General features: G+C 29.8%; 1 protein-coding gene across 3 annotated transcripts in view; it reads right to left on the bottom strand.

Moving 5' to 3' along the window:
- The window catches only part of LOC143239422 (uncharacterized), a 91,128-nt gene extending 75,244 nt beyond the window's left edge, over nucleotides 1-15,884 (bottom strand). For all 3 annotated transcript variants that reach the window (XR_013021174.1, XR_013021175.1, XM_076480452.1), the window contains exons 1-5: nucleotides 15,441-15,884; nucleotides 14,548-14,768; nucleotides 8,190-8,339; nucleotides 6,730-6,813; nucleotides 3,524-3,655 (exon numbers count right to left, since the gene is read on the bottom strand). Coding sequence is in view for 1 of the 3 variants with exons in the window: in XM_076480452.1 (XP_076336567.1) it covers nucleotides 3,524-3,655; nucleotides 6,730-6,813; nucleotides 8,190-8,339; nucleotides 14,548-14,757 (576 nt within the window). In the remaining 2 variants the exon portion in view is untranslated. The remainder of the gene's footprint in view (nucleotides 1-3,523; nucleotides 3,656-6,729; nucleotides 6,814-8,189; nucleotides 8,340-14,547; nucleotides 14,769-15,440) is intronic.
- Between the last annotated feature and the right edge of the window lie 1,465 nt (nucleotides 15,885-17,349).

The following is a 17,349-nucleotide window of genomic DNA, read 5'->3' as shown; positions in this document are numbered from 1 at the left end:
ATTAAAAGATATATTTAGTTTAATTAAAATATAATGAAATATTTTTCTTTCACTTGTATTTTACTGTTATTTCATTATGATGTTTTTGGAAATTCATGCAAAATTACTCAAGGGCTATATACAATAGCTGTCCTTAAAATTTATCTGACAAACGAGAGAAAGGCAGCTAACCAATAACACCCACCACCAACTGTTAGGCTACTCTTGTGAAACCAAACAACAGGATTTGATCATACCCTAAAAGTTTATGGTTTTAACATGCAGAGCACATGTTTGTTTGTTTTTTTGTCCAGGAGACACAAACAAAGGACACATAAACCCAAAGTGTAACATGCTAACACAAAGAACCCATAAATACACAGTAAAATGACAGGATTGTACTTGGCCAATTTTTAATCATAATACTAATGAAACTGGTGCAATCACAAAAGCATGAATAATTGTCAAAATTGTAAAGTATATTCAATATGTAATTACATTTCTTTTTCAAATCCGGCACTTTTAACATTAGATCACTCTATGAGATAGGAAAAACATGATAATCTAAATTAACTGTTATCTTATATATTATCAGCTAATGAAACAGTCATGACAATAAATATCAGAAATGATCAATTTTGATTCTATTTAACTGTAGATTCAGGAATAAACAACAATATACTTAAATTTGTTTCATACACAAATTTCTCATAAAAAGAAAAAGATATTGTCAAAACAATTAATACTGTATTGGTTATTTTGGTCGTCAAAATAGAAAATGAACTCCAGGTAACTAATTTTGGAGCAATTATTAAAAGAAACATGAAGGATAAATGGATTCATCAACATTTTTTGTTGGTATTCCTAATTTTCTAAAAATTACAACCTTTTACACAGTTCTGGGTATACCTTAATGACTTTAAAAGTGTTAACTGGATACAGTTTGTTTTCTTAGGTAAAACATTTTGTCTGAATGAATATATACATAATATAAATGCTGTATCAATTGAAAACTCAAAAATTCTTGCTACTTTACAAGATTCAAAGCATAGCTTCAAGTGTAAGAAGTTAAGACAACTGAATTTTAGCTACTGTACAGCTATGGAAATAAGTTAATTTTTTTTAATATTTGCACAGAAAGTGATTTCAAACAAACAACTTGGGATTATTCAAAATACATGGAATATAAATCCTACTAACCAGCTTACATGTACAAAATTGAATTTAACAACTCTTTCATTGTTCATTAAGGTTTTTAAGCAACCTACATACAGAAAACTAATTTAATATTTCAGTTTTAACGTGAACTGGAAGATAAACTTCACAAAATAAACAGAACATATTCTAAATACATATTGCAGGAATTGTTTATCACACTTTTGTTCAGATTCTTGGCATAAACTTGGATACATATTAAAATAACAGTTTTAAATTCTTTCAAACTTACAATATGAGAAACTACAGTAAAGTCACCTATGATTAGTTTTTCTCATTCATGCTGCTCTCCACATACAAACGTTTCCTTCACACATCACAAGCCTTGTGTATCCTTCTTGTTCAAATTAGTATATTCCAAAATGTCTCTTATGTACTTCATCATGCATCATCTCTCACCCAAATGTGCTAATATGACACGTGGTTCTCTCTACACTTCTCTACCAAACCTTCACTTCAAAGCTTGGCAGAAGATGTGAGAAGAAAGGGTGGGAAGTGTGAGAGAAGACAAGTACCTACTGGAAATACATTTTCAGTATAGGAAAATAATAGCTTCTGATATGGTACTTACCTCCTCTCACAACATAAATTGGAATATCACACTGGGAAGAAGGGACTGTTTTGTTGTGAGAGAATGACAAAAGTACCCAAAGGATACCCATGACCACCAGAAAAAAATAAATCTAAACTACCTTTTTGTCTTTTTATAATGACTTCATATTATTATATAAAACCACATTTGTTTATCCTAAATATCTCTAAGTTCATAACAGTATACATCTATTTATAATCAAATTTTATTAGTTTATTGCCTTTTGAACAGTTACTAACTACTGTCTGCACACTTAAAAGTTGTAACTCACTTGGAGAACATACAGCTCATGTTGCGCTACTGAATAACATTACCCACAAGCCACTACAGCCAGTACAAGCAGCTTGTGTGCATGTCTCGTGAAACATTTTTATTATTATTTACTTTACTTAATGTAATCTTAACTCACCTGAAAATATCCTTATGTTTACATTTTAGTTATTTTTATAATTATACATATAGAATAATCATGAAAAACAAGAAATAAAATACTTACCTAATCTTATCTTACTCTATGACAAGAATCATTACAAATTCACCCAAGCTAGTTGTTAGCTTTCTTATGGGAATGATGTTGGTAATCTGAGTGAAACTGACACTTAACCATAACATTATACCATATCATTTGATAGATGAAAACCTGAAGTTCCTATTTGTTATAGGTAATATATAATTAAATATAAGAGAGAACTATTAAAAATTAGAAAAGGAAGAATGTGACAGATGGGTGTGGCAGGAGGGGCCTGATTTTCTATTCAATAGCTCTGTAACCAAAAAAAGTTAAAGACAGTAATAAGTGTGATTTATCTGAGCAATTACAATTTTTATACAGAGTAACTTATGTTTAATTTTGTACCTTTTGAGGAGTGGTGGATAAAATAGGGATGATGACATACTGGAAGAAAATTTACCACGTGTCACACTGGGAGAAATTCAGGATTTTTTTAAATATTGCCTTTTAGAATTAACAACTTAAAACTTGTATAATATTAAAATATGAATTATCAGCTACAATTTTATGCTAAACTTATTGATATAACATAAAGCAGTTCAATAAAATTTTAAATGTAAGACACTAAATTTTTGTGTCATGAGTAGTAAAGAATACCCATAGTGATAAGGTTAAACTCCACCTGTAAATTTTATGAGCTGAATTTTATCAATTGTTCAACCACATGCTGTGAAATTATAAAAGGATGAAAACCATGAAACCACATTGATAAAATTCAAAGAAATAAAAAGAAAGTCATGTCAAAAACAAGAAATTGGTGATTATATTATGACAGAAAGACAGTTCTTACCAAATATAAGCAAATGATTTAGGATGGGCAGAAATAGTCTAAAAAAGTTAAATGCTTTGTTTATATGCAAGACTTCTTAAAATTGCACAGAAATGCAACTTTGATTCCTTTTTTTTTGGACCTTAATACTGCAAAATGACAAAATATAGACCTTGAAACACTTCAACTAAGTTTTGAAATAGAGTTCTGAACTACTATTTTAAATTAAATTTCATATGCAGATAGGCATTCCACACATGAAAGGTGACCACAAGCCAAGAATGAGATAATCCGCTATTAAATTAATTAAATTGCAAAAATTTTTCATTTCATGGCAAATATCAAAACTCACTTTTTAGGTCAGGAAAGAAAAATAAAAAAAAAAGACATAGAAAGTATAAAAATATAACAGATGAAAATTTTATTTGAAAAGAAAAAAGGCATAGTAGCTCTTTACCTCCCAGTTGCCTGTAGAACGAGCATTTTGTATAACACGAAGTAGTGACTGCAGATCATGCTGGTAGTTAGCATTTTGGTCTCGTAAAAAACTGTTTTCAACTTTTACAGCTGACAGTAATTGTTGAGTTTCCTGGTAACAACAAACAGATATAAATGAAGTAAGATCAGAGCTTTTTCAGAACAACTGAAAAGCCACTTTATTTTATAAAATTCTACAAGTAATTACATTTAAACATATATTAAATTGTCAAGGAAACGTACTGTCCTTAGAAATTGACAACAATAATCAATGTATTGGGTTGAGAAATAATTCGTGAGCGGTTTTTCAAGTTAAAAAAATATATTCATAAATGAAACGCTTTCGCAAATTATTTCATGTCATTTGGTAGATAATTTTTTGCTCTAATAGATGGTGTGTTTGATTTTCATATGTCTTTAATTTTTGCTTTCATTTTCAGCTCATTAAATGGAATGTCAAGTGAACAAAATCGAGCATTTTCGACACCATCTGCTTTTCGCATTTAATTTCTTGCAATTTCGTTTAAAACAATGCATACTATATACCTAGGTATTACATGAAATAAAGTATCATAATAAATGTTTTGGGTGTAATGTGTTCATGCATTGAAGTATTGTATAGTCTTGCATGTAATGCTTGAATGAAATTATTTAAAAACGCTCACAAATTATTCCTCAACCTAATACATTTTTGTCTTGCTTTTAAAATAGTAAACATGACTACTAGGTGTTTGAAAATTATATTGTAATTATATTAATTTGAACAATGAACTTGAGTCAATCAGAATGTGATTATAAGACAATTGTTTATGATATTGTATCTGGTATTGCTGCAGAAGGTTGTGTAAGTTATTTAAAAACAATTTTGAATATGTAAATAAAGAAGTCATGATGATTACAGCTGATATAAAGTCATGTTAGAGGGGAAGTATTAGAATTACATTTTTATATTGTTTGGTGTTACACATAAGTGGTGTGATGGCACCAAAATATTCACACACTCAGATCATAAATATTTGTTGACAATGACAACAAATTGGAGAGATCAAATTGGAGAGAGGAATGCAACAAATCATACTCAGGCAGTGGTAAGCAGATGCAGAGCCTGGAAGTAAGTGAGAATCTAAGAACACAAAGACCAAATGCAAAAGCCATTAACTTAGGTAACAGTAGAAAATGTAATCAAGAAACAACTCTGTAGCTGGAGAGTGAAATAGGCATCCAGGATGTCAAGCTGACATATGCAATGACTATGAATTTCTGTGCAACTGAACTACTGAAGCAAATGCTAGGATACCATCACACTCACACATTAAATGGTTTATGATGAAGTATTTTGAAACTACACTGTAATACTATTGTCAGAATGCACAACTACTAGATAAAGCATGAATGGATGTGGTAACATGGATTGTAATGGGATGGAAAAGCTCCAAAACCATATTAATAAAGTATATTCAACCTCTATATTATACCATGTCCCAGTATCTGTTGATTCTTTCATAATTTTATAAGTAAATGTTGTCTGCCTGTTTTAGAGCAAAGCTATAATGAGCTATTTGTTGTGTCTACTGCAGGGAATCAAACCCAGGGTTTTAACTTCATAAATCCATAAACTTACTGCTATCCCACTGGAGGAACATCTGTAAATGAGACACAAAAGTGTAATTAAATTTTGGCTTAAACATTTTACCACATTTTTCTCTTGCAATATTTTTAATCATTTGTTTGTCTCTCAGCTTTTATCACACTTGCATTTATTTACTATTAATACAAGCAGCAACATCCTATGGTTTGGAAAGGATATCAAGAGTTTCTATAATGTAAAGTTGATAGTTTTCAAACTTATCAGAGCAGTCTGGAGAACTGAATCAATATTTACAAAAAGAAAAGTCATGCTCAAAAAAATGTTATTCAAATCAGATGGGTCAAAACATGATAGACAATATTAAACTTATGACACTTTCAATATTTTGAATAATGATATTAAATCTCTATGAGAATTTGTTCATACCCTTTACAACTTACATCCTACTATAAAATTTATTGTTTCACTTAACGGTAATTGTTCAGAACCTTGACATTCCATGCTATCATGGCCTCTGTTGAAAATAAAAGACTTATTACTAAAATGTACTAAAAATCTTTTGCTAAACTATTAATTTTACACACCATCCACCAAATCTTAAATGCAGTATAATTATAGGATAATATAAAAAATTCAAAGAATCTACTACACAAATGACAGCTCAGACTTAAAAAAAAAAATGTTGTTGTAATGACTACCTTTATAACTATATAATTTTTTTCAAGATTTGTTTTAAAAAGTTCTTTTAGAATTAGACAAAACCAGTTCAATAAGCCTTCAAAGGACGAAAATGTTATCTGGACTCTACCCCTTGTTGATGAGCCCATCAGTCAACAGCTACACAAAACTATCAAAAAATGATTGTAAATCAATACATTATCTGTTAAAAGTGGAATAAATGAAATGGCATGTGCCCAGTGTGTAATGACAAATACATTGGTGAAACACTCCTCCAGTACATAAATATTTTAAGAAATACATCTGTACCATCACAAATGAGTCAATTCTAAAGAAGCCACTGTTGAACACTTAATGAAACATATTTCAGTAAATAAAACACTATTTAACATTAAGCTCTTAGCAATATGTATTAATTGCCTAAATTATAAATTCAAAGTTTTTTGTCATTCAATCTTATAAATTCAAAATAAGCAGAAGTAATTCTTGTCCTTTGTAGTTAAGTTTTTGTTGTTCAATAACTTGCAATTTTATGTTGAATTATAAATTCAAAGTTTTTTGTCATTCAATCTTATAAATTCAAAATAAGCAGAAGTAATTCTTGTCCTTTGTAGTTAAGTTTTTGTTGTTCAATAACTTGCAATTTTATGTTGTTTAGTCATTTTAATTCCTTTTAATGTGCATGCGACATTACCATTGTTAAGACACTTTTTAATTGTTATGTTTTATTTTTGGTTATCAGTTTGTATTTGTAAATGATACTGTAACCCATGAGAAACACATAAAGTGAAATGTCAGGTATGAATAAGATTGTTTTTCCTGGTGTGATTAGTCATTTTTTGTAAACAAAGTTAACTAACAGTATGATATCAATTATTAAAAAAAAAAAAAATTCAACCTAACATCAACCATACTCTTACCTCTAAGTATACTTCCATTTCATGCTTTTGACTAACTAGTTTCTTCATCTCCTGTTCCCATTCACTGAGCTGTAGAACAGCTTCCTATAAAATATATACAATTTTCTGTTTGAAAAGAAATGGACTAAGTAAAACAAAAATTACTTGACTATCTAATAAAAATTCAGTCAAAACAACTTGTGCAAAAAAATTATACAATAAAAAGAACAATGTAAAGCAGTTGAAACATATATATTTTAATTATGGCAATCAGTCAAATTAACTTTTACCAATCACCTGTTATCTATCATAACCGTTCACCTGACTCATTAAATTCTGTTTAAGTAACAATACTAATTCCAACAAACTTCATAAACTTCAACTAAAAATATTAGAAAATATGCAAACTGCAATTCTACCTATAAATATATACATGTCAGCAGTTATGTTACTTTAAGTAAGAGCACACATATACATTATTTTCAACAAGTCTGTACATATATTACTATATTGCACTTTGTTGGTGAATATCACAACTGTATATACTTTAGATTTATCTGTTTGTAAGTTATATAAATATAAATGGGCAAATAAGTTTATGTGAAAGTCATGAGATATTTCAATTACTCATCTAACTTTTTTTTCTAAGTGGTGTCACATTAATATATGGTAGTGACTTAAAAATTTATTTCATCTTTTGACCTTACATTGAAATAATGAAAAACACTGAAAACCCAAATAAACTACAATAACTTGGTAATATTATTGTACAGAGATGAATTTTTGTTTTGTTTATGAGAATGGAGTTGAAGTTTGGCTAGAAATAAATAAATCTCCACTCACAACTTATCTACTAATTAATACATAAAGAATAACATAAATACTAGGAATGCATAAGTTAATATGATCAACTTATTTTAGTTCACAAAGAGAGAGCATCAGTTTTTTATCATCAATCAGATATTTTGACTACCATATGTAAAACTTTTGAGGCTAATCAATTGAAACCATTCCAACAATCAGTCACAATATTCTGGCTATATAAAACACTCGAAATACGCTTTTGAAGAAGAAAGCACAACTAAACAATCTTTGATTTTGAAGTATTATTTAAAGAAACTCTCAAGAGGGAAAGAATGGGTGTGTTATCTCAGTGTTAAAGTGATGAACCAGAAGGAAGACAACTCGTAAGCACAACCTACTGCCAACTCTTGAACTACTCTTTATTAATAAATAGTGCGATTGCCATCACAATGTAATATCACCTGACTGAATGGGCTACCATACTATTTTTCTGTATTTGATGATTTTTCAATAGGGTTTATATTTATAAATTAAAACTTTTAAAACTAAAAAGTATTTAGGCATACATTGTGAATATCTCCATTTGATGAAACTGAAAATACAAATATACTGAAATAACAGCATTTCATTTGATGCACTTCTATAACTCATGTTAATCAAAACAATGTAACCCTTACCTTAGTCGTCCTAGCACTAATCTTTAGTCTTCCATCCATTTGGGAAACTCGTTGCTTAGCTTCTTTCTCTAGATGAGTCAGCGCCTGAATTAAGACTTCATTTTGTTCTGACAACATACTGACATAGGACATGAGCACTTTTCCCTTTTCCTACAATATCAAAATAAATTCAATACAATAACTTATTTTCAGAAAACACAAGTATTTACTATAAGCAGTCAGAGGACCAAAATATTTTAGCTTCACATTTTCAAAACCTGTAGATTTTGTTGTTTTTTCCTATCCAGTAGTATTTATGTGCAGTGAACTTTTGTTGATACAAACATTAACAACTCAGATTGTTCACAATCCAGATGAGTTTTTTGCATGGAGAAAGATCTTCATAACAGGAAATTTAATCAACAATCTAAATATTTGAGTTCTGACTCATAGAAACTATTTCTTCTTAAGACAAATGTCTATTTCCTATGGACACTTGAATCAGTAATCCATACATAACTCAATGGATCTAATAGTAGTCAAACAAGACAGGAAAGAAGATAGTAATTATTGAACCATAAAACACAAGCTCACAGAATAACCTGGAAAATAAATACATACAAGTTATAGTTAATAGAGGTCATAAAAGTGATTTTTACTACATAGTGTTCTGAAAGAAAAGCATGTAAATATATCAGCATAATTAAAACATGGTACTTGTGTATACAAGAAAGTATTATATGCATTATGTGTTCTCCAAGTCACTGGTTTTAACAAATGGATGATTTCTATGAATATAATTATATAATATGCCACTTTGACTACTGAATCCATATAAAATAAATAAAGTGAGAATTAAAAAACCTGTAAAGAGGAAACACAAAAAAGTAAAAAAACTAGGCTAGAAATACACTATAGTCATTATTTATTCAAACTACAAATCCCTATTTTGACTCCATGCTGTTACTCAGAATTACATTTAATGGAGTAAAAATAAAATTTCTAGTTTGAATCAGTAATGTCTACAGTACTGCCAGCCTTGTTTCTTTACTTTTTAGTAATCTCTATATGGAGGTTTTTAAATTTTCATTTATTTATCTTGTTTGCTAAATTTTTTATGTTTACCTATGAGCATAGGATTGTTTGATACGACAGCTAACATTATACATTGTAATTACAATAAACATAGCTAGTTGCTAATTTATATGGTTCATGATGATTAACTGTAGTTATTGACTATTTCACTACATTAGTTCAAAATATAAAATGTTAAGCTACAGTTGAAGATTGTAGATATTTGTTTTAGAATGTAGTGAGCATTTGTAGTTTCTGTGTTATTAAATTTTCTCTCTATATAATGCATAATAATTGGCAAATATATGCCTACACTAAGACAGTCCCCACTAAGTACGCATAAAATTTTGAGTAAAAAAGACTTTTGAAATAAAACAAATACGTCTAAAACGTTGTTTTAAATAAACCTTCATGTATCTTAAAGTAATTATTCTACAAAGGTGTGTAATAAGGTTTAATATTATATATATATATTTTACTCTTTTGCTTCATATATAGGGGTTAGCTCTCTAAAGACACTGACTATACAGAGCATTGAGTATCTACATGTTACAGTCATCTAATATATTATTGGCTAGTGACTCCTGTTTCACCCTATATTTAAGTTTTTTAACAAAATACCAGATATTTCCTAGAAAGTTAACTTCAAGAGGTAAGGATAACATTATTTACACACACTACAATTTATGTTTTTTTACTTATGTAAAAAACAAATCGACTTTAACAACCCTATGACCTCCAAAGCACTTTATTTAGTAGTCTACAAAAGGTTTCAGTGCAATAGACTAAGCTGCTTTTGTTTTAGGCTGGCAAGAACATAAGAATTATAAATGTACTGTTTTGAGTGGATTTTTATTTTTCCTTGCAAGTCTAACATCCATGCTTTTTTGTGTTTTTTATATGTGTATAGCCTTAGCAGTCAAAATTAAGTTTTAAAGTATTGTTTGAACTGAATCTTTACTTTTTTGCCTGAACATTCTATTAGGGTTTTGTGCAATTCTTTGAAATCCCTATTATGAATTATTACAAAATCATATGAAATAATGAACTGTTAAGCTTGTCATACATACAGTTGTTTTCTTTGTTCAACATTACTAGTTTAACACTTACATTTACTGATTGATAATGAATACTAGTAACAAATTATCCACTGTATTCAGTAAATGATTCAACAATTTATATTGTCTCAATAATACAGAATAACTACTCCTTTACAAGTATGTTCAGATTAATGTCTCAGTTCTTGCACAATTATGTCATATTCATCACATTTCCATTTCCACATAGCCTAAGTTGCAGAATCCTTTACAAGTATGTCCAGATTAATGAGGCCTCAGTTCTGGCACAATTATGTCATATTCATCACATTTCCATTTCCACATAGCCTAAGTTGCAGAAAATATATGTTATCTGAAAAATATACATGAATGTCAGAGAGTTTTGACATTATTGTACATGTATTACAAAAAACAAGCTGAAAAGTACAAATATCTATTTTAATAACATCACATTTCAACTAATAATAGTTTGTTATATAATCTCCAAGATCATAATTTCCATTGTCTTTATCCATTTCCCAAGACTGAAAACACACAATTAGTAAAAGGGTAAATTAAACAATATTCAAATTAAATGCTATCTTAGAAATATATAATTTTTCATCAATTCTTATTTACTTTATGGATTTTATATCACATTGAATGTTTCATTTGATGTTGAGATGATCAATTAACTATATTTGCTAATGTACATGGTTTTAAAAGATTTTGAACTTTCTATAAAAAATGTTGAAATTGACTTGGTGGTAAATGGAAAGAATAAGAGATTAAAAACTAGTAAGGCACCAGAGATAGGTGAGGTTTTCTCTAGATTTAAAGGACGTCATAGATCAGATACACAAACTTCGTTCTTTCAGTTATGATAAGTTGGTAGATAACAGACAAGTGTCTAAAGGCATCTCATATTGTTTATGCTAGTTCTATTTTTAAGGGGGGTAATAAAAGTTGCCCTGAATGATAGATAGGGTGTGGACTTGATCCACTTAAGTTTTGGAAAAAAAAAAGCTTTTAATAAGGTGTCATAAAAAATGTTCAACCAGAAAAATCATACCAAGAATAATTGATAAAAGACAAGTAACTTGGATGAAAGACAGCAAAAGTTGAGTAGTGGAGTCCAGTCAAGTTTGATGCTTGGCAGTAATGGAGTGCTTCAGACTTGGGACCTTTTATTTTTCATATTAACATGGTTAAGTGTGACAATAACATTAAAGTATGAGGTATTTCTAACTGTACTGAATATAATGAGACTCCACAGAGACTTTGATTAATTAGCAATGTCAGAAATATTTGACAAATAACTTATAATTATAAGGTAATACATCTGGGTTATCATAATTTGGATTATACATTTATTATAGATGAGAACTTTTGCAACAGCTGGACAAAAGTAATGAATCATAGCATAGTGGTGGATAAGTCACTGAAGCAGTGCTCTGTTGGTAGTAGTAAAGGTAACATGATTTTAAGATGTATTTAAAGATATACTTATTACAAGACAAAAAGAATTATCTCTGCACAAATTATTAGTTAGCCCTCAGTCAGAATGCTGTGTATAATAATGGTTTCTTTATCTAAAAATGATACTAAGTAATTGGAAAGGGTCTATATGAGAGGTTCCAGAAATAAAAGGGTTATTTTATAACTATTTATTAAGATATTCTAACTTATAGTACTGTGCAAAAGTGTTAGGACAAAAGAATATTTATATTTTGTCATTCTTTCCATTTTATGAGGCTAATTCTACCAAGCCATTACATAATGTAAATTTAAACACCATGGTAATGTTTCACTGATCACTGTTAACAACTGAATGACCCACAATGAGAACTCTCGTATACTTTTACCAAAGACATATCATGAGATTTCTGCTTGAATTACATACTGATTAAATTTAGGGTCTAAAATAAGTGTCATGATACAGTTGCAGTCTTACCTATATAGAAAGGAGCTAGCACATGGAACTGGTATATGTGACAAGAAATCAATTTCATAGAATTCTTTGAATAAACCTTGATAAGAAAACAGTTTAACACTATATATAAAATTGTTTTTTCTCATGCTACATCCCATACAGCAAAAAAAACTTGTCAGAGTCAACAGTTCAGTTCACATAAAAGCTTTACATGATGCTAGATGGATTCTTTAACAAACTTCTGAAACCTTGAAATGCTCTCCAAATACAGTGAAGTGCATCCTATATCATGAGACTGAGACAGGTAAACTTGAAAATAGGACAGGAAAAGACAGAACCAGTGAATTTGATGATACTGATGTTAAGTATCTTCACTTAGGCAGCCTTCAGGATAGAAGAATGACATTCACTGATCTCAAGCATGAGATAAGCAACCATGTACCAAATGACAGAAGTATCCAGATCAACAGTATCAGGAAGATTCAACAATAATGGAATATTTGGTCTTGCAGCAGTTAAAAAACCTTTACTTTGATCTCCAAATATTGTCAAAGACTGAAATTTGATAAGTACAAAAACTGGTCTACTGATTATTGGAAAAGGGTCATGGACAGATGAGTCCAAGTTTTAAATATATGGGTCGAAGAGTATATATGCTATATGTCTAGTAGAAGAAAGGTGAAAGATACCTCAAAGCATAGCACATCCTGTGAAGTAAGGGCATTTTTCCTGATGAAGTGACAGAAGATATTTGCAAGAAATAATGGACCAGCACAAGTACCATCACATACTGATCCATTATGGTATATCCAGTGGTTTGCATATTATTGGTAAAGAATTCTACTGTTAAGAAGATAATGATCCCAGACATTCATTAAACCTATACAGAAATTACTTAGCTAAGAAAGAAGCTGCTGGAGTAATTCGAGTGATACAATGGCTCACACAAAGCTCTGTTCTCAACCCACTTGAGAAAATCTGGGATTTAATACATCAAAAACTTGACAAATCAAAAGTTACTTCCAAAGCAACTTTATGGGAGCATATTAAAAAAATCCAGAGTACAATCTCAAAGAACTCTTTGATTAAATATGCTGCAACAACACCTGAAAGACTGCCTACAATTATTAAAGTAAAATGGGGACTCAAGCACTTCCACTGTCTTTATGTTATACTAAATAGGAACATTAATAACATTTGGATGTTAAACCTTTGATTTGCTTTCCATTGTTATTTTAAATAGCCTAAAATTTGTTTTTCTTTATTTGTCCTAATAATTTTATTACAGTACTTATCTTTCTTCAGAAGAGTGTAAAAAGTGATCACACTAAAGTTCACTTATTATCCAAGGGATAGACAAGATAAAGATCTCCAACTTTTTTATGCTATTTTCAGAAGATAATAGATAAGAAGACACAAGATGAAGATTTGGCTGGGCAACAGTTAAGTCACTTATTTTTTCTAATGTTGTTAGATATATGAAATAAGTTTCCATTAGTGGTAACAGAAACCAAAATATTAAAGGATCCTAAAAAGGAAACAATGATTTCCTGAAATAATAAAGATTATGTTTAAATTTTTGCAGCGGTTAGATGGTCAGCAGCCAGGTAAAATCTTTCAAAGACCAAATACCTTGTAGTCAAAAAATGTGAATAATGATGAGCCTTATAATTTTTAAACAACTGTCACAAATTTTATATATATATATATAAATTATCATGTTGGAAGCCTATCAGTAATTATAATAATCATTAAATTATGTACTGCCAACTATTTTTAAGACTGTTCCTGCCAGCTTGTAGCAAACATACATGCTAATCTTTATTCAACAAGAATGGCTATGAATATTTATTTTTCCAGTATAAAAGTTTTATCCATAGTCATTCCTGAGTGTTGTGCATCTACTACTGCAGTAAATTCTTACTTTTATCAAGGGTGGGTATAAAAGGATTGGACTGAAGAACCAAATGGTTTTTGGTTCTCTATATGCTAAAAGCAGGAAATAATACTTTATATTGTACTGATTTAACGAAATGCATATGTATAATATCTTAAAAATACAAGCAAATAACACACATTACAATGTAAATTATACCTTAATCAAGTGTAATAAATAGGTAGGACTTCCCACTTATTCTTGTTACTATAAATATTCTATGAAAATAGTCCTTTCAGAATGTCTCATAAAGCTGTCAGTTTCATTTCTATATTTTTAAAAATTACAAAAACTGCCTACATGTTTAAAGTCAACTAATTCAAAAATTAAAATCTGGATATATTAGAAACAAAAGCTTATTTCTAAGAATTAAATGCATGAATAATATATTCCTGTTACCTGTTCTTTTTCCTCTTGACTCAATTCTTTTTCTTCTAGTACTTTAAGCTGCCATTCACAGATTTGAGTAAACTGAGTTTGTAATTTACAAAGTTCAGAAAGATAATTTTCCTTACTATCCTTCCATGCCATTTCACATTCATTTTCAATTGAATCAACTAAATCAACACTATCCTTTTCCAAGCATTCAGCTACTTCCAATGAATCCATTTTTCAAAATTCTGTAATTAAAATAAATTGATCAAAATATATTATGGAATTTTAACTTTTGGAAAATACTGAACAACACATTAACCAAAACAGCAGTATGTACCATTTTTATAAATTCATGTCCTACTAAGATTGTTTGAGGCCATCTACGAGTACTTGTTATAACACACAGGTCATTTTGCACTTTATATATTTATGCAAAATATACCTAGAAATCAAGAACTGAAAAAGAAAATATAAGTTGTAGGCAAAAATAGAAATTGATATTTCTCCATACTTTAGATTTTTTATTTATTTTTACATAAAGGTTCATTTAATGTGCTATTATAAGTAGAGTGAATCCTTGTCTCATTTCTTGGACATAACCATATTACCTTTCACCATTCTAAATAAAATCAACTTTTTAAAGTATTATTTTTCAAGTTCCACTTACATACATTTTGTTTCAAATACTCAGTTTAAGCTCATTAACCTTGGTTTTATCAATAAAAACATAAACTTTGAATCGAAGTCGGTCACATTCTTTGTTACATGGTATGTCACTTGTGTTTAATTACATCAAGCATATGCAAATCCTTTATATAAAATGAATTTTATAAAGCATTAAAGATGCTTTGAACATACCACTTTTATTTACTACAGAAACAATCGCAAATATTTTTAAAAATATAAATAAGACTAACTCCCTGTCTCTGCTCTTATTTATGGTTCAACTCAACCAGTCTTGTATCACTCAGTATCACACTATTCTGTATTCAGTCGACTTCTTCGGTGAATAAACCTTATGGCATCCACAGCAGGAAAGACAAGTTATGAAATACAAAACCGTCAGATAACCTGTAACGGATCAGCAGTAATGCATCTACTCGCCTATTACAATAAATTTATCATCGAATCAAAATGACCAATGTCAGACATTACAGTTATGCAAAGAAACCTAAGAAGCCTGCTAATATTACACCAGGTAGGGAATTTTATAAACTACCGCTTAAGTCAAAACTAAACATGTTATAGTTTTCTTTAGATCATTCTAAAATAAAAATAAATATAGAAATTATAATAAATAAAGCCACATTTTCACTAAAAAAATATCCTCTACCAACTCTCGCCATCGTGGCAGAACGACAACAGCGCTGCCCTGGCTACTTATAGATGATTTTTTATTCTGAAAATAATAACGTTAAAATGTATTATACTAACTTTCTAATTTGACAAAGCAAAATCGTTTAAGCAAATAAGAACAATAAACGACCAGCGATAGGTTAAAAGTTAAATTTTTATATCAATATGTTGATTTTTCAAGAAATGCGTATTAGTATATTCAGCAAGTATACTGAAGATTACAAAACTACTATCATATAATTTAGCTGTTTTGACCAATGCCATAGCAGCTGGACATGATCTAGTAATTAATATTCTGAGCTACCTTCATGTCTTCCTATAGAAATTTTCAAAGTTTAAGTGCATAATACGCTAATGAACACGCTTTTAGCTGTGGATAAGTTGCAGATATAATAGTCAATCTCCCAAATTCAGGTAAGAATAAACTTATATCTGGCATTTGATGGTAAATTGGTGATTGCTCTTCTTCTTGTCAATAGTTCTGACTTACTGAAGGCTATGCCTGAGCATTGGGGTCTCTGATCATTTAAACCATTTATTCTATGCTTTGAATAAAATGTTATTCAGGTTGAAAATACGAAATACCATATCAACAGCATAGCCGAAAATGGTTCGATTTTAACAGTCACAATTTAGCTGAAACGCTATTTATAATAGTCTGTAAAATATATTAACAACAGAAGCCAAGTCAGTGAAGCATGAAGATTTTTAGATTTGTAAGTGCAACTACTCACTAACAATTTCCTTTCTGATCTGAATAAAATTAAAATATAACAAAAAGTAAGCAACAGAACCCTGAGGAAAGAAAAAGGTATTTTTTTAATTAATGGTTATATATTATACTACTCCATTGAAGAGAATTTTGCACTGCACATAATCACGCGTCACTGTACCAACATGATACATGAACAAACATGCTATCATCAAATTTTGCATCTATCTCAGCTGCCAGACAAAGTTTCGAGATGTCTTGTTCATGCGTATCGAGAAATACTCGCATCCTGAAGAATGTAGCATCTTCAAGCAAAATATTGAGCAGAATGACTGGATTTTTAATTAGGACCTTGCTATCCCATAAATATCTCTCTAGTAAGCTTCATACTATGAAAACAACCTTTAAAAGTCACATAACAGCCACCTATCAACCACTTTTTCCCAAGAACGAAACGAGGAAGTAAACACATCCATTAGCATTGTTCTAGATTAAAAGCCATCTCCCTTATTCCTTGTTGCATTCTGAAATCAAATCCTCATTTAATCCATAGTTTGCATCCCCTCAGCCCTTGTCTCCATACAGAAAGTTAAACAGGCAAACAAGCATATCCAAAATAAAGTCTACAATGACATTCCTTTGGTCGTGAAAATCAGACCTTTTCACTAGTACAAGAGTTGACATATGTTTTTGACCTTTTGATTCTTGATTACCAAAAATGTCATATTAGATGTAAATCAACCGCAACATTTTAGAAA

This window comes from Tachypleus tridentatus, chromosome 13, assembly GCF_004210375.1.
Source record: "Tachypleus tridentatus isolate NWPU-2018 chromosome 13, ASM421037v1, whole genome shotgun sequence".
Classification (NCBI taxonomy): domain Eukaryota; kingdom Metazoa; phylum Arthropoda; class Merostomata; order Xiphosura; family Limulidae; genus Tachypleus; species Tachypleus tridentatus.
Note: the sequence above shows the minus strand (reverse complement) of the source record. Positions and strands in the feature narration are given on the sequence as shown.